We start from the raw sequence: 24660 nt of genomic DNA, 5'->3' as shown, positions 1-24660 counted from the left end.
TGAAACTTTACGGCATTGAAAAACATACAACTGTTTCATGGATTTTATGTGGAGTTCATATAAATGTATAATGCACCCGATTCTAAGGTGTTTGTGACGGTTCTGGGTAACACTTATAGGTTTACACTTTTCAAAGGAGTCTTCAGCTCCATGAAAATAATTTATTAAAACAATTCATAAAACAATTTACTATAAAGATTTTCCAGGTTTCCTTTCTCGTAATCGATTGTAAGTAGTTGTTTCAGAGCGTGAAAAAGGTATAAATGTTTTCCTGATGATTGACGAGTATATAACAGTCTCAGAGATCAGAGTAGTCCCGAAAAAGGCAAGTGTTATGAAACTTATGTCAGTCGACTGAAAACAACTCGTCATTTAGTTCGGTCATGAGTCTTTCAATCAGGTTGTTAGAGTGACAGACAATGAAGGGAAAAGCTTGCTTATTCAGTGTTTTTTTCTCACCCAGGCCACCAGAATCCTAGATCGATTGTTACCCATAGTTTCAAAGTATTTTCTGTATATGAATACATTTTTCGGTGAATATGAACACAGATATAGCAACTGAAATTCATAGAAACAAAATTCAACAATAGTCAAAGGTTAGAGCAAAACGAAGGGAGAAAACAGTCAAAACTTGGCAATATAGTTGAGAACATAGCAACTAGAATTAGCGGAAATTTATGTGTAAACGACTTTTGAATAGCAATAAAAAAAACTTAATTTGCAATCTACCTAATTAGTCTTCTTTGTAAACATCCTACTTCAGCGCCAAACTGTAAATGTTGTTTTTCAAACAAACCGAGCTAAGAGCAACAAATTATTTATATGACTTTTATTTCTCTCATTTCTGAAAGTGGAATACTTACAAAGTCAACCTAAACACGCAGTTTTTATCTTTCTTTTCCTTTTTTCCATCCCACGGAAAAATTTGATTCTCCTCATTTTTCCTTCCTGTATCTTATGAAATAATCTCATTCGATGCCGGCCGCAATTGCAACCAGGTCGGTAAACTGTGACCCTGCAATTTTATTTATTCACAACGGTCGCTCTAAGTTCACTATTCCTGGTTGTAAACGTTAGTCAAAGGTCAGTTATCTTAGATAGTTTTTTTTAAAACTTGGCAGCTAACAGGATCTACTTGGAAGTTATTCCTTTCCAAGGATAATCTCAATTGAAGAAAAACGTAAAATCGTATTCACGGCTCAGGCTTCGGTCAGGTAGATTAAAACGTTCTTAAACCACTCTGATTTTCTTTTCGCTTGACTAAAAAACTGAGCGTACACTGCTGTAGTTTGATATTCTGGAAGCAAAAGAAAGCCATTTCTTTTCATTCGCAACAAAGAATTGCATTCCCAAGATTTCTCGACACTAACGTATGCTTTCAAACTTACTTAAGCCACAAATTCCGTCGTTTCTTGGTTTAAGTAATGTTGATTAGGTCTATGAATAATATACAATGCCAAGTTTGCTTATCTGTTTGCATTCTTATTAGGTGAAATGTGGATTTGCATTTAAATACATGGAATAGTGGTAAAAGTCATTAGCACCGAATTTTTATTGCTTTTTCTCAATATGTTTAATCGCTGGCTGGCTTAGAATACAACGCCGGCACCAATATAAAAAAAAAACTGATTATTTTTCCCACGCTTCCAGTTTAATTTTCTCAATATTTTTGTCAGCACTTGGAATTGTGAAACAAACATTACCATTCTGCACTTTCTAATGTCATGAGAGAGATTTTTATATATAGCTGTAACAAATACTGCACGGACGGAGAAATGCTTATAACGCAATGTGTATGGCTTGTTGATCAAGTTTTTGTCCATTCTTATTTCATATGTACTATGCAGGTGGTTTGAGATAAACATTCAGCTTCCTTTTCCGTTCTTTTCTTCGATGTTTACGCAGTTTTCAGTTTTTATATGAAATCAAAATTCCTAAAAAAACCAGTCCACTTATGAATTAGCTGGCGACAACAGCAAATGCTGACGTTGTATTCAGTGCTCCAGCGCTGCCTTTCTCTTCCCATTTATTGGATAAAAGAGTTTCGATGTGAAAACCTCTATTTTGTAAAAAACTTTTACACTTCGTTTGAGCAGCTGGATAGTTGTTCGAGATTTCATTTGTTCTTATCTCAGTTCCGTTTCTCTCCCGGTTTCTTCTCGTGGCCCTTTTGCGTTTGTACTCTCCCCGACTGAAGTCCTCATAGTTAAGTGGATTGATTGCCCAGAAGTGTCCTTTGCCGTTTGGAGAGCGACCCAGTTTAACAAAGCAATCATTGAGTGATAAGTTGTGGCGTATGGAGTTACGCCATCCAGGTCCTTTATTCCCGAAGTAAGGATAATTTGTTAGAATGTAGTTGTAGATATCACCAAGAACAAGTTTCTGCTGTGGAGAGCTTAGAATTGCTTTTCCAATAAGACCAATGTATGATTGAGTTGGTTTTTCTTCATCTGCGGGTTGATACGGGATGCCTTGAAAGCTTTGGTGGTAACATGGATTCACATAACTAGACCATATACTAGAGCCATTTCTGTTAAGACAGGTTGACATCTCTGGGTTGAAGTATCCGCAATGATAAAACGAGTGAGTGAACGCTGGAATAGCTGAGACACTTGGAAGATTAAAACTCTGAGATGCCATGTTTACGGTCGAGAATGTACTTTAAATGTGACGCAAACCTCCGTGAAGGTACCAGATTGTCCAGGGTTGGTAAAAGGCCGCGTAGACTGATGTTGTGCGACTTCTTAAGCACCACACTCTAAGAAGCAAATGAATATTGCACGCGTGAACAAATCGTGATATTGGCTTGAAACACGCCAGTTTTACGTAATCCATTAACTACACTGTTATATCTGGAGAACAATGAAAAGAGTCTTGTTAAACAAAGTGCTCAACACCGAATTTCGCAAGGGGTGTAAACTGAGTCGCTTTGTTAAGAGAGTCAAATTTTGCTGTATTTAATTTTTCTCCAGGATTCCAAGAAAGTTGGAAACGTAAATACAATTCACCTACTCTGATGGATCTGTCCTTGGAAAATAATTCTTTAAATTTTCGTTTCTGCCATGAGGTGATTATTCGTAATTAGCACCTACGCCTCCTTCTTCATTCTGTTTCAGTAGTTGGGAGGAGTTAATGTAATGACTCTAATATCTAAAAGAGACAGAACAAAAGCAGAACGTCTTACAGGTCCTTCATTGTTTTCTGCTCATTTCTCTAGAGACATCGCAAACACTGGCAAACAATAATCTTTAAAACTAATTATTGAAAATGCAAATCAAAATAGGTTTTCTTTGGCAAACGTTACAAGTTGCTAATAATTGTGATCCTCTCTTTTCTCCATTTTGATCATTTTTCCTGTTAAGTTAAAGTTTAAAATTCCTGATGTAGGCTGAGGATATGAGTAGAGGCCAGAGAAACCCAAAGACAACCTGTCTGAAGGTCCTTTCTCTCAAGAACAAATGACATCCTTTTTGTTTGTACACGCAATAAAACAGTTTGTGGTCTCGTCAACTAATGAAGGGTTTCATAAAGGGAAATTATTCTTTAAGCTTCATACTCAATGCCGATGATTAGTAAAACTTATTGTAAAATTAGGGGCCACAGTTTTCTTTTTTTTCACAGCTAAAAGTAAATGAATCTATTGTGAAAACAAGGGCAAGTAATATATTCGCTATTACCCATAGTTTTAATTAATATAACAAACTTAGGTAAATATCTTTGCGAGAGACAACCGACATACACATGCAGTCAATATAGGTTTACAGCTCCATTTACAAAATTAATTCCATATTGTCGTGCATCTGTTCAGTAAGAGATTACAGATGACGTCAAAGTGTTGTAAGAACAAAATAGGGAGACATCAGGCTTAGCGGAGTGTACTATATATGTGTCACTGATATTCTTACTGCATCTTGACGTGTTCTGTGTTCTATTACTGCAACATCAAATATATTAGTTTATACAACAACAAAGCAAAACGTTGCTAAAGGTGACGTCATCTATACGACTTTCCTCCAATAGATCATAAGTGAGAACCAATTAAAATGCGTGAATGATTTAGGAGAGCGGACAGCTGCTTTACAGGGTAGAAAAGAGGGGGGGCGGGGGGCGGGTCCTATGTGTATTACACCATTTCACGCGTCACGAATTTAAATGGCATAATGTAAATTCACCCTTTTTGTGAGAGGAGTTTCATGGAAATCCTGCGGTTTCTTAGGAAATGTAAGAAATTATCCACGGGTTAAGAGTATTTCAGGAGGCAAATCACGTCTAACGCCAGTATGCTGGTTCATAAATTCACGAATCACAATCGCCTTTCTGTAAAACATCATACTCACATATTGATTTTGGCCTTAATAATTTTACATCTCGTATAAACCATTTTCCATCACTGTCCACCCACGGTTTGCCTTGGGTAACAAGTTAGTAGATAATCGCGCGAATATCATCCCGCGGTTGCCACGGGTCATTTCGGGAAACCGCTATTTATGCACGGCGGGCTCGGATCACTGAAAGAGAGGCTAGTGGCCATATTTGTTGTCTCCACGTCACATTGGTCCGATCTCGACGTAAACCCAGTCAGTGGCATTCAAGTTGGAAATGTTTTGAACATTTTCTGCACGGATCAATGGATGCGAGAGACTATTTGAAGTCCGATCTAATTCAGGCTATTTGCTAATCGTCGACTGGCACAAGATGTGTTACAGAAGAAACAAATCGATTTTTCAGGGAGCTGTATTTTTCGCTCTACTGGGTGGCCTTGGCTACACATTCTACTTGTACAACATTGTTTCAATGGACTTAGAGATCTCGAAATCGGAAGCGAATAGGTATCTCCGGAAACAGGAGTCTTTCTCATCTCAGCTTCAAGGTATTTGACAGCAAAATGGGGATCTGTATTTTTGTAGTATTGTTTTTAAAGTGTTAGTGATATTGTTATCATCCTCGTTAAGGACATACTCAGTACCAAACAATACAAAGGCCGATCTTGGACTTATTGGTTTAAAGTGGATATCTTCGTTATTGTTTTGATTAATGCAGAATTGGGGTTTTTTTTGTGTACAGCAGAAGGGGAAAACAATCTCATCTGTGTGTGTTCATTTAGATTTCCATACTTTTTGTTAAGTTTTTTGAATTTATGCTAATTTATTATGTTGTACCTGTTGGTGATATAGTAGAACACCAGTATTAAATATGATGAGTGTTAATGCAATCTGAGCGAATATTTATCGTAATATTTGTATGATAGAGAGTAGAAACAGTATGAGTCAAAAGGAAGTAAATTTATTTTAAATAAAACATCCAGCTTAGTTTATCTGCACTGTATGGGAAGCTACCCTGTGCATCAGAAAATGTATTTAATTATTGCGATTAATTAAGCAATCTCATCTGTGTGTCTTTTAATTTGTTGCAGTTGTTTATGAACATCGAGCTCGGCTGGAAAGATCCCTTCAAAAGGAGAAGGCAGATCACAAGAATACCAAACTAGGTTGGATCATAAATAAGTTGTCATAGTAGTGTTCTCTATATGAGAGACAATATTTTCTTTTTCTACTTAGTTTGATTATTTTTTGGCATATTTAAAAATTTTGTTGCAAACATTTGCATGGAAAGTTGAATAGTGCCTTTGTATTTTTCCTTTTTGCAGAGTATTCTAAAAAGCAAAAGGAGTTTATTTTGAATATAACCAGATCCAAGGTGATTTAAATGAATTCTAAGTTTATTGAATGTGCAAATTATGATTTTAGCCAATAACTTTGTGAAATAAATCACTTTGTTGATACTATTGTTTGATTTCAGCATGAAAACATGAACAGGTTCAATTCTTTAGAGACTTCACACAATATGCTAAAGGTTGGTAAATGATAACTGCACAGTAAATAAGTTGAGCTCGCTTATTTTTTTGTGAACTTCAACTACAATGTAATAATGAAGTGTTATTGATTGTCTCAAGTTGTAGTCACTGCTTATTTTGACTGTACATTACTATTGCTATTAACTTCTGGGCAACATCTCATGGGAACACATCAACCAATTGTACCAATCAGAACTGTTGAGAACCAACCAGTGACAGCAGAGTCTTATGCTCTATAAGGAGATGAATGATTAGTCAACCTCATCTCTCCTATAAAAGACTCTGCTGCAGCTAGGAGTTGAAACATTACAATCCACATAGCTAACAACATAAAAAAAATTTTTAAAGCATTCTTTTTGCCCCAGAAGTTAGATGTTTCTCTGTATTTTAATTGTGATCAATGTATCATAGCTCTCTCTCTGATTTCCTACACTTAAAAACTTACTAAAAATCTCTTTGTAAAAATTATCATGATTATTTTCCAGGCCCAGAATAAAGAGCTTGATACAGAATATAGCCGTCTTCAGCAACAATACTCTCGTCTCAGTTCAGAGCATAGCACTCTTAACAACCAACAAAAAAGGAACTATCAGCTGTTTAAAGAACAGAAGGCAAATGAGATAACATCACTTGATGGTAATGTCACTTGTTCTCTTACTGTGCCCATTCAGCTAGTAGTGCAATTTTTTTTAAGTGCGTTAGTTTGATTATTTGTTTGGCTGAAGATTGATCATGGCCAGCAATATTTCTAATAACACACCCGTCACCCAGCTTTGATTGTAGATGTCCCATCTGACTGCTGGCCCAGTTAGTGTAATTGAGTGTGCTTGAATGACACAAAAAGATTCATTTTACACATATTTTAATTGAAAACATCGCTCTATGTTCATTTATGTTATTGTCAGTTCTTATATCATTTATGACTAAGCCTGCATCAACATGCCCTTTGTATTAAAATTAGATATGCGTAAATTTACAGGTTAGCTCAGCAAAGTAAGTGGAAAAAGATAATTACAAATTTAATAGATGTTCATGTAGGACTAATGGGTCAATATTGTAATAATAATGTTTTGTAATATGTAGAGGAAATCAAAACACTGAAGAAACAGGTTGTGGCATTAAGAACACATCTTAAGACAAGAGAAGAGGAACTTGAGCGCTATAAGGTTTGCACATTTATCTTTGTCAGAAAGAATTGATAAAACAGTATAGACTAAGTTGGGTAATGAATACGGGTAATGTCAACTTTGTGACAGTCCTACAATCTTGTAGACTCCACAAATGAACTGATTATAAAATGATGCATATTAAATGATCATTATTTCTTAATAAATTATATGGCTTACCACTGTTTGGTCTTCAAGCTCTGAAATTGTTTGAAAAGGATATATCCCATTTGGTAATTGGAGATCAAAGAAAAAACTGTGTATCTGAATCTGATGCATCAGACTAAGCAAGGGTACAATGTATTTCTTTACATTTACCAGCTGGTTAATTTCTTGTTGGCTATTTCTTGTAGTTGTCCAGCGCTCAGGAATTGAGACAAAGTGAGCAATACCAGGAAACAATTAGCATTCTAGAAGAAGAAATTGCATCTTACAAGGTAAGTTTCCTACAAGACAGCTGAACTTAAACAAGTATGATCATTATTCATCTCAACACCACTGAAACTGGTTCACCCAGCTTATCTCTCCACAAACTATGGTGATGGACCTGAACTCTTCGCTGCCAATTTTTTTAGCTTTACACAAGCCTTCTCCAGGAATGTCCGTGGAACAGTTCCATCATGGAACAAAAGCTCACCAACCAAATGCAGTCAGAACCTTTCTTACCTGTGGTTGAATGCCACTTCACTCAAAAATCAAAAGGCTAGTGTATGTAACCACACCTGCTGTAGCTCAAGTTGGTTAGCTTTTATTTATTCATATAAGTGGACTGCTGGTAGCTATAGAATGGATGTTGAGGTATTACATTTTTTTGGTTGTCAGAAATCACTGGAAAGACTCGAAAAAGCTCAGCAGAGAAGTCAAAAAACTGTTGGTCAGAACAAACTTGAAAAAGATAAAACATCAGATGCTAGACAGCAAGGTAATGTGATAGATATCTCTATCACAATCATAATCAGTCAGTAATAAGCCCTCTCCTGTTTTGAAAATTTTCAAAGCCCCCCTTTCATACTGATTAATGTGCCTCCCTCTCCTCTCCAATATTGGCACCATTCCTTTCCCCCCCAAAAAAGAAAGGCTGGCAGAAAAATTTACTTTGAAGGCTTCAGAGACAGATCATTGGAGTTTTTACTGTTACACTGACAGGAATAAGTAACATGATAAAAGAAAGCTGTCTGTAAGAAAAGCTCAACAATCTTGAGAACCATAGAATTACTATTAATGGGATTAGTAAAGAAAGGATGGTGATGCTGAAGGTTATTTTTTGATATTTTATAGGTAGTGATCTACATAACTCTTTTAAATCTGAAGTATTAACACAGGGAGACAAAGAAAAACCAGAGGTGGAAAAAGCAAAGTATGTAGTGTAATTTATTGTTGTAGAATCCCATGAATAACAATTGCTGATGATGAATCTTTAAATGTTCCAGTGGAAAATTAATTGTTGTATTTCCAACAACAATAATGTAGCAGTATATAAAGACATTTTTCATCTTCTTACACCAGTTTCCATTTTTTAAGTCGAACAGGTTCACTTGGAATGGAGAGCATACATGCTGATGAACACAAAGTCCTGGACCGCCATCGTCGAGAGACTTCCCTACCAGCCACACATTCCAGTAATGACAGTAATAACAAAATGAATGACTCTTCTGAAAGATGGATTGTATTATTTAGAAAAAGTTTTGTTCTCTAACTCAGTTAGAGTGTGTGGATTCATAATAATCATCTTTTCTTCTTTTTGAGCTTGCCCTGTTTACTGCTTCCATTTGAGGTTACATCTGTATGCTGAATTGTATTTGTCTTTTAACAAAGAGACTAGAACTTCTTTAAATCTGAAGATGTTTTCTGGGATCTTAAAACTCTGCTTGAAAGTTTCTCCTTCTAATTATCAAAATCTCATAATTTGTTTGCCTGAAGTGACAGAGGAAAACAGCCCCTTGTACTCTTACAGCTTCTGTTGAACAGAGGAATGTCAAATATGTAACTTTGCAATTAGGAAGATGGTGTCGGTTAACTGCCTAAAATATATTATTGTTAAAAAATATTAACCTTAAACCCCTAAGAGCAATTGGTGTCAATTAAATTCTTACAATATCAACCCTGGATCCCACATTAAGCACGCAAAAATTAAGGATTTGACCACCAATTGAAGAACCTCTTGTCAGCACCTTACGAATTGTACAGAGAAGAGTATAGAGAAGAGTATGGAAAATATTGATACTGATGTTTGGGTGTAAAGTTTTTTCTTCATCTTTTTCTTGTTCGTAAAGATGCTGATGAGGAGAAAGGACTCTCAAGTAAGAATCAGGAACAGGACAATATTCAGTTAGGAAGAAGGGAAGACAGCAGAAGAACTGAAGACTCATTCAGTGAGAGTGAGCAGGTCCGCCATGATGTTCCTTTGAGGGACAGTGAGGAAGACACCGGAAACACAAATAGAAAATATGGAGTCCATGTTGTCTCTGCTACAGATAAATCTGTGAATGGATGGGAAAGTATCATCAAGGTAAACCAGTTTTCTACAAATATACTAATAATGCATTATGAGTGGCAACTCTGTTATGATAACGTCCTGTATTTTTGTTACATTGAATTTCCGTGTAACTTTTGAATCTTTTGACAGGCCGAGCGAGATAGTCGAAGAGCCAATCAGGAAGGAAGAGAAGGCAACGAAGAAGGCATAGAGGAAGAAGGCGAGGAGGAAAATGTAAGAGAGAGAAATAGAAGATCAGTTGATGATGCAGACACCTCCCGACTACAGAACAAGAATGAGCAGAATTATGTTCAGAAACAACCTGGCGAGGGAGAGGTGGCAAATGAACGCAGAGGCGTGGCTCAGCTGGGAGACAAAGATGGTGAGCAAAACGAACAGGGATACCAAGATGACGATACAAGGAGACGGCGTGCCCAGTATGGCGAGAAACAGAGCAACAAACGGGGTGAAGAAGAGGCACGGGAAGGAGATGGTCAGGACAATGAATTATCGCGAAAGAAAATAAATGAACAAGTGGCTGGAATGCAGGAAGACTTTCACGAGGAACAAATTCAGCAACAAAATGAGGACTGGGAAGATCAACGACAACTAAAACAACAAATTCAACCACAGTTTGAAGGACTCTCTCTTGAACGAAACAAGCATTATGAAGCAAGGGAGTTGCCAACACATATTGAGTTGACCGCCATCCCAGCCACCTCACACGACACAGCTCAGGACCATAGAGATCGGTCTGATGGTATGTACACTGTTATTTTTGCTTTCTTTTTTAGTGGTGCTTGAAGCACTACATGATAAGGAGTCCCCGCATTTTTAGTGTTTCATTAGATACAAAATGTGTCTTTGAATTTGAGTTGATGTTACTTTGGAATACAGGAAGACCCGAATGTAAGACTGACTTTTTTTCAAATTAGCCCAAAATATTCCTACATTGTGCATGATTGATATTTTATATGGAGTTGTTAAGCTATTTAGTTCAATAAACAGGTTCCTCATTTTCCGAGGAAAAATGTTTGATTTTAGAAGAGTGTTACTGCTGTCTCTTCTTTTCATCAAATATGATTATGTCGAAATATCGACGCTCATTCCAGGAGTGGCTGGACTAATTACCAGTCCTTTGCTGACATACCCCTATAATTTGGTCAGTTTTCCTCAACAGTTTCCTGGTTCCTATATATATATATAGATACTCCTGGCATGGGTGGAGAGAGGTAGTACCTATTTATACTCCTGGCATAGATGGAGAGAGGCAATGTGAAAATTGTACCTTTTGTCTAAAACACATCACAATGGCACAGGCAGGACTCGTGCTTGGACCTGTTGCACTGTTCATCGAGCGCTTCAATTGTTGTTTGTGGAGATGTATATTAGACGAGGAATTCTGAAGTAGCTTAAATTGCGGGTTATTTGTAAGCACAGTAAAGGAATGTTACAGTTGTTAGTCAGTCTGAAAAGTATCTTGTTTCTATAGCTGAAAATGATGACGAAGATGCCAATACTGAACAAGACACAGAGGAAGATCCTGATGATGTTGAAGAAGTTCAAGAGAACGACAACATAGAATCATTCAAGCAACAACAACAACAACAACAACAACACCAACAACCACTGAAACAGGACACACAGCGGATTAAACCAATCCAGGGTCAGCAAGGGTTACACCACAAGGAGAGGACCTTTAACAGAGCGTTAAAACATGCTGACGATAACAATAATAATGAACAAAGCCAACAGGCGTAGTTAGATATTAATTTTTCCTACCTGTGACCACACCTCTTAATAGGAATGTGGCAAATACTTTAGTAATGAGAGAAGGAAAAGGGGATGCGGTATCCTGTTCTCTCGTTCCCTTCTTTTTTGCTACCATCTTATATGTCCTCGGTGTTCACTGATTGATTCTCCCAACCCTTCTCTACAGTTTCTCTATCAAATGTATTCTTGAATTTGGAATTCGAACATCAAAGTGAACACGCGCTGTTCCTCATGGAGGAACATATCGCATGTCGTTTAAGTTTGGTGTTGTATATGACCGTTCGTCAAGTCACGCTCGTGTAGTGACGTTAATTCAGAAGCTCACCGAGCTTTTGCGAATATTTTGCTGAAAGTTGCTTAAAGTGTGTACAGCAGCCCAGAAATTTGAAGAAGAGAATACTTTGCCTTATTTTATTGGTCGATTCGGTTCGCTTAGTTATGATCTGGGACAAATTAATTTATTTAGTAAATGGAGCATTAAGTTAAGATAACGAAGGGGGTGAAGGTCAAAATATCGTTATGTGCGACTCTCTTCTCCGTAGAAAAGTAAAGAAAGTGTTCTATAAGTACTGCTGTATTGGTATCCGTTTAAAATTCATGCCACTGCAAACCTTATTTATTGCTTTTTCCAATGTAGTTCAGCGGTTGATTCATATGTTTACAGATTTCACTGCTTACATAAAGTTCTAAGACCGCATTTAAGGGAGCTACTGAATGACATCTCTAGTGTTTTTTGCTATCAAGTTCAGTACTATTAAGGAACCACAAGATGTTTTTCCGTCATGACACCACCTCTACCTTATGTTATCAGTTGGGCTCCGTGCTTCTATTGCCATGAACTATCTCTTCAAGACGTTCTTGACATATCAGTTAGGTAAAGTGAAATAGGCCAAAAAAAGAAAAAGGATTAAAAAGAGAAGAATGGCAAAGAATGGAGAATATTAACGCAAAACTTTAGGATAAATTTTTCAAAAACGTTACGTGGCTCCTTTGTTTCTAATATGCTTTTGGATAAGAAAAAAAAAGCCAACATATCTTTCACGCTCTGATCTAACAAAAAACTAACGCTTATTGTATTGGTAAACTCCAAGCTGTTTTGCAAGAGTATTAAGCCGCCCATTCTATCGGTTTGCCGCCGTTTTTACTGAGAGTTTGGAAGATCGCTTAAGGGTTTGTAATTTAAGTAATGTAGGTTCATTCCCAGTATTTAAGTAGACGCGGTGAGGGTTACTGCACTGGTAAACCGATAGAACTGGGGTCTGTTAGATATCAATTCTCAAGGGGTTTCCATATTTTGTGCATTTTGTACGTGTAAATGATCAAGACTTCACAGTACACAACGTAGACGGTTAAAGAGGGAACAGTTTTCGATTCATATCAAAATTAATCATATGCTTTGTAGGTTTAAACCTCAGGAAAATCTGCAATACCGTGAATAATAAAGAGGGTTACCATTTTAATTGAAGGATTACCTAATTTAAAATTTTTCAATACACTCGAGAAAGGTAAAGCTTCACATGATATCTTCCTGTCTTGTCGGTTGCGATGTCTTTATTAACGTGCACATCAAATTGCAATTTCGAAATCCGCATATTAGTAGCGTTATTATCGTTCAAGATTTATTGTATGCCTGTGCGTTACAAATCATTTTAACGTTAAAATCTCGTGATTTGAAATTTTGAATTTCCTCTACCTCGATATACCAGTCTAATTGTTTATTTTCACTACTTCGGCATGAGCCATTAGAAAAGTGATGGGGAGGGGTGGGGCGAGAGCAAACACATACGAAACACATTTCCTACTACATGTAAGCTGTTAAAAGGAAAAGTATGCTCACGACTGCCACACAGAAAAACTGCCCAGCTGATCCCTCTGGATCCTAATGCACAAATTTCTCCAATCATCAGCAGCACAATTTGAGCAGCAATGGTATTAAAGATTCAGAACTCGTATCGTACAAAATATGTTACAGAAACAAACACCAGGGACGTGCATAGTCGATTTACGGAGGGATTTTACACAACAAATTAAGACACACGGACGGTTCTAAATATTGGACTTTTCTATAGCTGGTGCATTTATTGTTATTATTATTATTATTATTATTATCGTAATTATTGTTATTTCCAATAACACTACTACTTTGGAAGGTACACCTCAGTGTTAGCTTTACTTTGCCTCTTATCGTTTCGTTGGTTTTCCTGTTTGGTCAAAATTATTGGCCTTATGTCACCCTTGTACTTCGAGGTTCTTATTCCAGGGCCAATCTTTTTGCCTAAAACTCGCGTGATGCGCCTGCGATTTCGTATATTTAACATTTTAGAATTTGGGCTTAAACGTTGAGCGTGTGGTAAGGTGAAGCTAAGCCAGATTAATAATCACCAGAGCACTGTTATTAATATTACTTAGTAGTTATTTAGCAGAATATGGATAGTGTCTTTCTTAATTGTTGATCATTTTCATTCCTAATCATTTGGTCATAAATCTCGAATTTGATCTTCAAGAAGTTTTCTGTACTGGTCGAATCCACCATCTTGTCTGATGATAGAGCCATTGGAGCATAACCAGACTTCTTTACATACATTTCTAACAAGTCTCTCGTCATGGGTAACCATTATTACCCCGCCCTGCAAAGAGGTGAAAATGTGTTTATAAATTTGGCAACAACAAGCGCAAAAACTTGTTAGAGTAGTACTGAGGCTTTCAAAAAGGAATGTTTATGACTTTCACTAATCAAGAAATCCCAACATGAAAGAGTTTGAAAGGTTACAAGCTTAACGACAACGATTACATGAACAGACAACTGTGAGAAAAAAAAAGAGAAAGGTACCTTATAATTGTTCAGAGCAACTCCAAGAGCCTCTATAGTCTCCACATCTAAGTGATTTGTGGGTTCGTCCAGAATGAGAAAGTGTGGTCTGTAAATCAAAAGAACAACACTAAAATGAAGACTCGGGAGAGGATCATTTAACAGGTTTCAAGAAACAGTATTATGCAGCGTAGCCTTCATTCGGTCATCGTAACACAATCCCCTGAGCTTTGCGTGGAGAACAAACAACATGAAAAGCTGTACCTTTCAATGGTGAACGATAACCTACATGTATATACTTCGGTTTCAAAAGTTATCTAAACAGTTCTTTGAAATACTACAACAACTGATAAGTTAATTTGGTATCATCACCTGAGTTGATAATGTAAATTGGAAACCGTTAAGTTCCAAACTTGACGTTTCGAGCGTTAGCCCTTCGTTTCGCTCCTTGTTATACTCTCCCGCAGACGCAGCACCACAGTTTGTTTAGAAACTTACCCCCTTTACATAGAAAATGATATACCTCGATCCAAATATATCATATTCTACTATCTTGACCCCCAAAGGGGTTACCACAGAACTAAGGTCTTTGTCTAGATAATTCAGTAGTATTGGAATCGTTTACTCATTTCGTGATCATTTAGGAAGCACAACTGTACTCATTTGCCTATCTCTCGATATCAGTTGGGTAAACAACTAGCTTTAATCTAACCTTGTAATATTTTCCTATCCCTCAACATCAGTTGGGTAAACAACTAGCTTTAATCTAACCTTGTTATATTTGCCTACACCTCGACATCAGTCGGGTAAACAACTAGCTTTAGTCTAACCTTGTAATATTTGCCTATCCCTCAACATCAGTTGGGTAAGCAACTAGCTTTAATCTAACCTTGTAATATTTGCCTATACCTCGACATCAGTTGGGTAAACAACGAGCTTTAGTATACCGTTGTAATGCTCATTATGGACGTACGCACCCGCCTACTCTGTGCACAGTTTACAGAAACAAAGGTCACACATTATGCTTCACCACATATCTGCGCTGACGATATCTTAAGGACATGCGTACCTTATCATACTCATAAGAGCCATGACTACCCTGCTCTTCTGACCACCTGATAAACTCCTCACAGGTCTGATAGCCAAGTCACCAATGACTCCATATCGACCCAGCTGACGGCGGTACTCTTCCTCATGCTGACCTGTGTGATGTAATCCAGTACATTCGACTTATTCGTGACCTTTTCACAACGAACAAACCCAACAGAACGACCCAACAATTTAGACGGATCAACTCTGACTTATCATGACCGACTTAAGCCAATAACATAACGGAAAACCCTGACAAATAAGTTTACACGAACTGGACTAAGTACACTCGACTGACCACTACTCGTCGCTCAACTCTGATGACGACTTCCACTATAGTTGAGGAAAAGTCAGTCACTACTACCGACAATGAAAGTACAGGTTAACTCCTATTTTCTTCTGTACCTGGAAATTTAGAGGCAAGCAAAGCCAGTGGAGTAAGTTCTGAACCAAGCTGATCAACGTGATGTTGACTGAAATAACCAATCTTTAAATTCCTATGAAACAAAAATACCCAACAGTCAGGATCCGTTCCAAAACATAAATGTTTTTATGTTCCAGTGAAACTTAAATCACGGGGGACGAAGTTTTGAACTAAGAACTTTCCGGGGATATTTCTAGCAACTCTTTTACAAAATACCTTGACAGTCCTCCGAAATAACATGCCATTCTTACCCTTAAAAAATCTCTTTGTTCTCAAATAAAATAAGTGTTATTTTACCGAGTGGCACGCTAGTTATGACTTCAAACAACACGTTCGTTAATTTTAAAAAAATTAATCTTCACTAAATATTTTAGACTGTCATTAGCAGTTCTCCATCCTCCCTCCTTTGTTTTATTCTTTTCCATTCATTGTTAATCTAACGAATTAAATCAATTATTTTGACGTTTCCCTTAAATTGAAGTTTTTTCCACCCCAGAAAACTATGAAAAGAAAAACGCGACGTTAGATCACATCTTCACCTGTGAGCAAATTTGAGTCCAGACACTGGCTCTAGGTCTCCTCGTAGTAATTTCAAAAACGTCGTTTTCCCTTGGCCATTTTCACCGACCTGCATGATAATGGAAGAAGCAGTGGAATTGAAAAAAAAGAGTCAGTCTACATAGCGCAGTTTTTATCTCAAGGAAACTAGATGATAAGTTGGTCAGAATATTGGTTCTCTTCTAGTTAACGAGAAGCAAGCGGCGTAGGATGCTCTTGGAAATTCTAGTAGAAAATAGCTTGTTAAATGCTCCAGCAAAGTGTCTATGTGATTCAGGAAGGGTCAACTTACCAAAGCTATTCTCGACTCTTGATTTGCAGAAAGGCTCACTTTATTGAGAACCACTTTTCCTTTTTCGTAATAGAAAGTCACCTGAGGGAAACGAAACAGTGAAATTTCTCGTTACGCTTCAAGCTGATTACATAATGAGACGGTAACAAGAAAAAGATTAAATGATCACTGGGGCCGGAGAATGTTTTTTTTTTTGCCACGCTTTTTTTTCTAATAAGACTTGATTTTGTAGAGAGCGGTCAAAAAAAATATAGCGAAATCAAGGAGAAAGTCTAACTCTACAGAAGGTCTGAATTTTGATGTGGACAATTCAAGACTTTTGGCACTCTTATAATGATTTCCAGTGCAAGATGTGAGTTTCTCCCTAGTAGCACTAAGGGTTCCCTCTCTCCTACAGCAACCACATCGCAACACAGCACGCAATATAAGGTATGAACAACATAAAAATACACCTTATTTGTAGTGTAGACAACATATCGAAAACAACAATTATATTGTATTGATGGAAAACAGACAGCTTAACGATACCTCATCCAGTTGCAGTAGCGGAGGGGAGAGTTTTTCACACTCGGGAAATCTGAAGCAAAAACGTAATGCATCAAAACAACTGAAAAACCTAATATCAAAAAGAGCCTATCAGTATGTTCCTTAACGTTGGTCTCAAAAAAATTGTTTTGATTTCCCAAACAGGAATGAGTAAAATGCCGATCAAGTAGAAGCCATGAATCAGAGACCACAAGGCATTCGCTTGGAAAAAGAAAAAAAATAAGCTTACTGTAAGCTAACAGTAATTTTTGGACTTACTTGAGTACCACGGGTGGGTCGACTACAACTGGTTGCAGATCAGGTCTAAAAGGACATAAATAAATAGCAACAGTTATTATAATATGACCTCTTAAACAAAAGTACCAGTCGAATTAGACACTCGACGTGTTTTCGAGCATCATCTAACCTGTGCCTTACTGGAAGCTCGTTGTACCTAATAGAAACGTAATCAGACTTTGCAGTCACAACTCAAAAAAAACTTATAAAAGAGCTTGATCACTGGACTTACAGCTTCTCCAGAGCCTTCAGTCTGCTCTGTGCGAGAGATGCTCTTTTAGCGTTATATCTCCATCTGTCAACAAAGGCCTGGAAAAAAAATCCAGAAAAGATCAAGCATCAGTTGCTGGCGGACACGACAAAGGGTCCTAACTTACCGCCCGCCCTACTTTGCACCTCATCTCTACTGACTGGACGCCTAAAACAGCCCTATAATGGCCTGATTCTTGAGGTAAAGTAAACAGTGTTCCAATCGTATTAGCTTTAGAAGGTCTCCAAACACGTTTTACCAGCCACATAAGGTCCTTTTTCAAAGATTCTATGTGCCCTGCTGGTATATCAAGCCAAAACGACGTAAAAGCTGTTCTTTAACTAACCTGAAGATGTTGTCTGTGCATTTGCTGTGCTTCGTACTCTCGCTGCTGATTGGTTAGTTTTTCAGTCATGGTTTTGACAAAATTCTGAGAAATTTAACAAAGAAAAAATGATGAGCTCGCATGTACGACAAATATAATTTATTTTTTCTTATATAATTTTTTTTTCTTATCGAAGCACTGAGTGAGTGCTGCTGAGTGATAATGGTGGAGAAAATATAACCATTAAATTTAACGTTGCACCGTCTACATAGTTACACCGTGGCAAACAAACAAACAAACGAAAACAAGGCATAAACTCGCAGATAGAGAAAAATGTTGTATACCTCATAGTTTCCTCTGTACGACTCCAGTCTCTGGGAGTGCATGTGAATTATGTCGGTAACGACAGCGTCAAGGAAAGTACGGTCATGGGATACCACGAGGAGAGTGCATGGCCAGTTCTACCGACAAAATACAGTCACGTGTTATATTGGTCTTGGGATTCGTGTATTAGTAAGAGTATCATACCGCAGACCATCCACTGCAAGGGAACTTGTTAGACTTCGAAAAGAGTACCCTGATGGCTCATAAATAGAGAAGCACCCTGAGTGAAACTTTGGAACCAAATATAAGTATAAAGCAATTTAAAGATAAGAGTTCCACTTCTAATCATTCGGGGCCAAAGTCTATGTCCCTTGAATGTAGCTTCTAATTAATTACACTGTCTTACACCCTGTAAAGTTACGAATGAAGGGTTTTCTTCTCACCAGAAGGTATTTTTCCAGCCATAAAACGGCCTTTAAATCCAACATATTCGTAGGTTCTACACAAAGTTAAAAAAAAAAAGTAGCCATAGCAGATAATATGAATAGTTATTAACTACTTCTTCTCAACAAGGCAGTTGTTCATCCATAACAAGTAGCAACACTGAAAAACAAAACCACATCTGTCAAAGCAGCCCTAAAAAGAGCTGTTTTTGGCGACATCAGCGACCGTTTAGAAAAGGTTAAGAGAAGTCCTCATCAGACTGGAGTCGAGTGAGAAGTTGCTTGTTCGTTTTTATGGACCATACTTAACGTATAGGTCAAATAATAGGACACTTATGCAAACACCAAACAAAAGCAGTATTTTCATTAAACACGTGCTGAAAAATGCATACCGTCACACGCATTTACGCACATTTTTGGTTTTGGTTTTTGTTACTCTCCTGACTTAGCCTTTCCCAAAGTGTTTCGCAAAACAAATAACAATCTACAAATTTAAACTAAAACGCTCCTTAAAGGACGTTCCTTAAAGGACGTTCCTTAAAGGACGTTGAAGGGAATTATGAGGATTGCAACATTGCATTTTGTGAGAGCAAAACATGGCTTCTTTGACATTAGCAAAAATTAAACTCTTTACCCATGTAACAATGAAATTCTTACCGTCAAGGAGTAACAGATCTGGCCTGCAAACAAATGGCACATATATCAAATGAAGCCATGACAACGAACATAAACATATGCTTACTGCCCAGGGACTCACGACTGTTTTCATCTGAGAAAAACACATCATATTGGACTGAACTCGTTTACAATTCTAAAATATGATTTTCTGGTAAGTTAAGTCAAGAGTTGGTTTGACTGAAGAGCTGCATAGTTGAATGAAACTAACCTAAGTTAAACCTTTGAAAAATCTTTGGCTTTATGACAAATTTTAATTCTAAACAGTTTCTCCTTATTTTATTTTAACGAGTTTTTGCTGAAAAAGTTTCATTCTTGAGCTGTCACTAATATCTTGAGCACAGAACTATAATACATTGAGCTATAGAGCCATTGTCATAAAATTAAGTTGGAGAGAGAGTTTAAAATAAAAATTGAATAATTTTCTTACCTACTAAATAGTGTTCTGGCAAGAGCAAGCCTCATTCTCCAACCACCTGACAGTTCTCTAAAACAAATGAAAACTTTTCATTATGTAAACACAAAACTAATTGAGTGGGCATTCACTCTCCATCAGCTGTGCTGTTCAGTTGATTATTATTCAAAAATCTCTGATTTCTCTGTTGGCTACTTGTAGTCCTAAAATACTGTACACAGAACTAATTCTGAGCATTAATTACTCAGCCATGAATTCAGTCTAATGCTAAAGAAAATGCATAATCATTTTATTAAAAGTAGAGTAGAATGATGTTGTGTATACTGTACTTCGTTTGCTGATTCTGCATTTTTGTTGAAAAACCCAGTCCAGCCAGTATTGATGAAGCTCTGTAAGTGCAATCAATTAGTATTAAAGTTGAGTTACCAAGATGTGCATAGTATCACAGGGTCACCAACAAAGTGGAAATGTTCAGAACCAAGGAGCTAAGAGAAAATTTTCTTTGGTCACAACAAGAAAGGAAAAGGTGAAGGCTTTTCCTCAAGCTTTACACTGCATATTAAAAACATTTAAATACTGACCTTGCAGGAGCCTTGTCTGCCTCTATTTCCTGCATCCTTGCATAAACCTACAGAAAAAAAAATAAAGTGATATACTGGTATTATAAATAGATATATGATATGCTCTTCATGATATGAAACTTTGTGTAATCAAACTCAGTGAGGGAATTTATTGCACTTGATAATTACTTTCAACCTCTTGGTTCTCTATTGGTCCATGGTAAATTTGAATGCAACAACTTGGCAACAATTCTCCCAATTTCCACTCAACTTCAGGGTAGAAAATCAAATAAACTTTTAATTTGTAACTTTGTAACTGATCATTAGCTACACACCAGAAAAAAGAAAATTATACAAGATAGCTGCTGTATATTATACACCATACACGTATCAAAATGTGAGTACCTGTGCTAATCTGCTACTAGTGCTGTCAGATGTGTCAGACTTAGGACTGCAAAGAAATGCAACAATAAATGTGTTGGTCAAAAGCGTTTTGAAATCAATCAAAACACTTTGTGCCTTCCATACCCTGACAGTGCAAGAAGTTTCCTCTCTTCCTGTAACAGGTTTTCTCTTTCTGTATCACACTCCAAAACACTCTGTAGAACTTGTGTTTCATCACCTTTTACCTGTAGTTAAATAGTTACAAACTTCAAATCCTTTAAAAAAAACTAATTTTCATAATGCAGTTGGTTCATTTGAATAACTGAACTCTTTCAAAAGTCTTACTAACCTCTTGTTGTACACACAAAATAGAAATGTGAGAGGGAACAAACAACTCACGCCTGTGCGCAAAAAGACATCAACAATGTTAGTTGTAATCATTTAGTTTTGATACCTACATACAGTCTCTGCAGAAACCCAAAAAAGTCTTGCTAGTGTCCATTTAAAATCATGAAATAAATGTTCAGTTTGTAAAGAGCACAATAGTTTACTTTTAACTTCCAAATCGAAAAGAACATGTGACTAATCAACAACCATACAAATCTGTTATAATTGTAAATTGATTGGAAAGAAACTTAATCACAGAATGAGAATTTCTTGGCAATTAAAGTTAATAATGGAAATTAATGTAATCTAAAAAGTTAAGCAATGAAGAAGTAAACTTCTAATTTCTTATTAACTAATTAAAAATGGGTTTCCTATGGCAAAGGCCTTGATTGAGGTGTAGGCTTAATACAGGTTAATTGAGAGGAAAACTGTGACATGACCCTGTGATCACTTAGTGCAAGGTATCTTCTTAATATAGGTTGTGCTATCTATAAGTTTAAGTGCATCTCTAAACAATCATAGTCTACCTAATGTAAGAAAAACCATTCCTAATGGATCATATCAACAAACTTCTCATAAGCATATAAATAATTATAAAATGTACCTAGAGAGCATTGTAATCAGCGTTGTTTTTCCAATTCCATTCCTACCCACCAAACCATATCTCCTGCCAAAAATTAGGGACAAATCTGCCTCTTTCAGTAATACCCTAAGGATTTTCAAAGAATGAGCTAAGAATGAGCTATATATCTAGTAGGTATTAAATAAACCAACCTTGCAAATGAGAAAGGTTTTGCTAATAGTTAAAGGGGGTCTTTATTACAGCAATAGCATCCCAACAATGACAAATTTCATTTCAGGCTTTCTTTTTACAGCTGCACACTCTAGTTTTTTTAATATAACATAAATGCAATGATCTCTCTCATTGAGATTTTTTTGATTGGCAGTTCAAATATCCGAAAAATATCTAGAACACATTATTTAATAACACAAATAAACAAACACTGAGAGAATAGTTACAAAAATTAATTCTGAAGCTACCAGTAACATGATTGTCAATGTCAGCAGCAACTATTACACATAACTAAGCAACATTTTAAGATCTAGTAAGTGGTGTTCCCTACCCTGTGCCCTCACTCCTACCAACCAAACCCTTGCCCCGACATGAAAGGATATTAGTACAGACAAAAAAGAGTAACTGCGTACTAAAATAAATTGCTTAGTAATTAGCAATTATTTACCACTTACCTTTCAGCATAGGAAAGATCAAAGTTCTCTATTCTGATATCACGACTTTTATTACTACCACTGGCTTCTAATTTGTTTTCCCTTTTGTTTGAACTCTGGCTAGCTGATGCATTGTCTATTTGTCTACAGACAAAAAAAGTATTTAGCTTCAATTGATCTTTCTCTTTCTATTAGCACTTAAATTCTTGTAACCATGCTGTAAATCAAAATCAGTTTCCATATCTCATCCTGTTGATCATTTTTTGCTTGCATTAAATACATGTACAACATGGACTAAATACAGATTACATCAAAACTTGTATGCACGAGTTAGGAATCTGATGTGATTTCAGGATAAATTCAAACTTTCTCCTATAACCATAACAAAACATACATGGCACAAACTTCCTTTGAGCAGGGTTTTTCCAAGTTCTAATGCACAGTGTAGATGTTGTACAATTTTTCTACATGTAAGGGAGGAAAATCTTACCTTCCTCTAATTTCATTGATAGGTTCATCTTCTTGTGCACGTTTCTCCTGTTTTGCTTTTAACTTTGCTTCAGCCTTTTGCAGTTTCTTCTGATCCACAACCTAAGTTAACAACAAAAACAGCTTTCTCATAGAGTAAAACAGCTGGGGTCCTGGTAAGGCAGCTTGTCAGTCTTCCTACTTTTAAGGGCTGTGTGGGGCCATGAATGCAGTGTAGGGCTACCAGTATATGTTTCTTTGTGCAGCAGTGTATGTTCACTGTACTTACTGTGTTGTTTTCCCTTTTAACAATCCAAATACTTGATGCATCATCATCTCTCTGTGTTTCTAAATATTAATTTGAAAAGAACAAAGAGAAATGCATTTCACAATAAAACCATATTCCTATTAGTTAAAAAGTTTGTTGATCACATGAATTATTCATAACATTAACCAGTGATTGTATACATGGTATGCAATTCATGGTCACAGGAGTATCACAGTTATGTGTATACTTTTGATAGTTTCTGCCAGTTCCTGTTCACCACACCAGAACACTAACCCAATTTTTTTGCCATTTCTTGCAGATTAACAGGAGCATGGAGTAACTTGTGGGCATTTTGATCTGTGTCAGTACCACTGCAACCATCACTACAAAAAGTGAAGAAAAATTAATACGAATGTAAATATATAAGGTACTGAGACTTTTTGCTATTTAGTGGAGGTGATGCTGATAAAATTTATTACTATTTCAGTAAAATTAATTTGACAACTAATGGTTACAGCATTGGTCTGAAATAATAATTCAAAATAACTAAAAGAAAGAAACATATTAAAGTACATACCCTTTCAATGTGCTTAACAGCTGATTACACAAGTCAATTATTTCATCTTCTCCTTCATCGCCAGCCACCTCAGCCAATATACTTCCAACGGCATCATAAATATCCTCGCCACTCTCAAAATCATCCACTCCACTTTCGAGAATATCTATTTAACAATCGGTGAAAGTTAACTTATTTTGATCCATGAATGGCCAAATTTCCCTCTGACAAAGTGTCCGGTGCGTAAATAACTCTCAGGACCATTTGTAGGTACGAGTTTGACCGCTTGACATTAGAAAAGCTAAGTAACTTGAAAGCCTTCATGTAATAACCACTTACAAATACTTTTTCAGGTAATAAAGTTATCCTCGATCTAAAACCAGTTACGCATATATAAACATACCAGAACGATTAAATGAGAAATCCTTCGATCACACGTTCTATTTCACTAAATTAAAACAAAGTGAACACGCAATTGTTGCCCTCTATCCCAACAGTCAGTACTTCTACCAAATGATGACTCGGCAGAAAAGATCAGTAAAGTAAATACCTGTCACATATTTAAAAAGTTCGTCGTCGATTGCCGGAAATTTGTCTGTAAGAATTCGCCGGCAGGTAGCAATTCCGTTCGCCATGTTGTTTCACCATCAGCTGAGCCCGCAAAAAGAAAGCGACAGAAAAGAAGCTGTACAAGGAAATATGTCATGAGATACATCGCGAAAATTCCTCTCTAGTTCAGAAGGGGACTGTTCTGAGGCAATACTTATCAAAGATCTCCATGTTAAAGCCGGGTACGGGCAATAGTTACATTCGTTCCTTAAATTTTTTCAGCAAGATATCGTAATTAATGCATCTCCGCCTCGTTCTATAGTGGATAACTCAGGGTGGTGTACGCTGGTAATTCGAGTGGTGACCCCATCGGCTCGGAAAGAAAACTGACACTTTATAGAGCAACGGGTCGAGACACTGACATTCATCTGATAAATTTATGTTTTAGCCTGCTTCTCTGCCTACACGTCAAAGAGAATACTTTTGAGATTACAGCCGAGGCATTGAAAGATTATAGCTGATGCAGAAGACAAATGCCGAAGAGGCCGGCAAATCAATACATCGGT

The 24660-nt window shown here is 36.8% G+C and overlaps 3 protein-coding genes across 3 annotated transcripts; 1 reads left to right on the top strand and 2 right to left on the bottom strand.

Moving 5' to 3' along the window:
• Positions 1-1959: 1959 nt before the first annotated feature.
• LOC131781248 (forkhead box protein D3-B-like) lies at positions 1960-3195 on the bottom strand. The gene is made up of 2 exons (XM_059097896.2): positions 3185-3195; positions 1960-2659 (listed from the first exon to the last, which is right to left on the bottom strand). Exons 1-2 carry the CDS (start codon positions 3193-3195, stop codon positions 1960-1962), a joined length of 711 nt encoding a protein of 236 aa, XP_058953879.2.
• A 1331-nt stretch (positions 3196-4526) lies between these two features.
• LOC131781244 (Golgi integral membrane protein 4-like) lies at positions 4527-12729 on the top strand. Its single transcript, XM_059097893.2, has 13 exons — positions 4527-4870; positions 5414-5488; positions 5648-5697; positions 5800-5853; positions 6340-6490; positions 6938-7020; positions 7374-7457; positions 7843-7942; positions 8299-8377; positions 8542-8639; positions 9294-9529; positions 9647-10256; positions 10989-12729. The coding sequence occupies exons 1-13, from the start codon at positions 4696-4698 to the stop codon at positions 11255-11257; spliced, it is 2064 nt and encodes a 687-aa protein (XP_058953876.2). The 5' UTR covers positions 4527-4695; the 3' UTR covers positions 11258-12729.
• Positions 12722-24198, bottom strand: LOC131781243 (ATP-binding cassette sub-family F member 3-like). The gene is made up of 26 exons (XM_059097892.2): positions 24096-24198; positions 23567-23711; positions 23284-23372; positions 23011-23069; positions 22744-22844; positions 22275-22397; positions 21631-21735; positions 20989-21040; positions 20784-20884; positions 20661-20706; positions 20277-20323; positions 20025-20084; positions 19711-19767; positions 19263-19285; positions 18606-18661; positions 18183-18299; positions 17860-17943; positions 17496-17572; positions 17246-17290; positions 16970-17018; positions 16442-16522; positions 16131-16219; positions 15573-15664; positions 15148-15280; positions 14100-14187; positions 12722-13896 (listed from the first exon to the last, which is right to left on the bottom strand). The coding sequence occupies exons 1-26, from the start codon at positions 24178-24180 to the stop codon at positions 13747-13749; spliced, it is 2154 nt and encodes a 717-aa protein (XP_058953875.1). The 5' UTR covers positions 24181-24198; the 3' UTR covers positions 12722-13746.
• Between the last annotated feature and the right edge of the window lie 462 nt (positions 24199-24660).

The sequence above is a fragment of the Pocillopora verrucosa genome, chromosome 9 (assembly GCF_036669915.1).
Source record: "Pocillopora verrucosa isolate sample1 chromosome 9, ASM3666991v2, whole genome shotgun sequence".
Classification (NCBI taxonomy): domain Eukaryota; kingdom Metazoa; phylum Cnidaria; class Anthozoa; order Scleractinia; family Pocilloporidae; genus Pocillopora; species Pocillopora verrucosa.
Note: the sequence above shows the minus strand (reverse complement) of the source record. Positions and strands in the feature narration are given on the sequence as shown.

What these genes read in the sequence shown, in the direction of transcription:
- LOC131781243 (XM_059097892.2), bottom strand. Translation starts at nt 24,180, where the DNA reads ATGGCGAACGGAATTGCTACCTGCCGGCGAATTCTTACAGACAAATTT. An exon ending in AGAAATGGCAAAAAAATTGG is followed by an intron (nt 23,070 to 23,283) that starts GTTAGTGTTCTG and finishes ATTAATATTTAG; the next exon opens with AAACACAGAGAGATGATGAT. An exon ending in ATCAATGAAATTAGAGGAAG is followed by an intron (nt 22,398 to 22,743) that starts GTAAGATTTTCC and finishes TTTTGTCTGTAG; the next exon opens with ACAAATAGACAATGCATCAG.
- LOC131781244 (XM_059097893.2), top strand. Translation starts at nt 4,696, where the DNA reads ATGTGTTACAGAAGAAACAAATCGATTTTTCAGGGAGCTGTATTTTTC. An exon ending in TTTCTCATCTCAGCTTCAAG is followed by an intron (nt 4,871 to 5,413) that starts GTATTTGACAGC and finishes AATTTGTTGCAG; the next exon opens with TTGTTTATGAACATCGAGCT. An exon ending in TCACAAGAATACCAAACTAG is followed by an intron (nt 5,489 to 5,647) that starts GTTGGATCATAA and finishes TCCTTTTTGCAG; the next exon opens with AGTATTCTAAAAAGCAAAAG.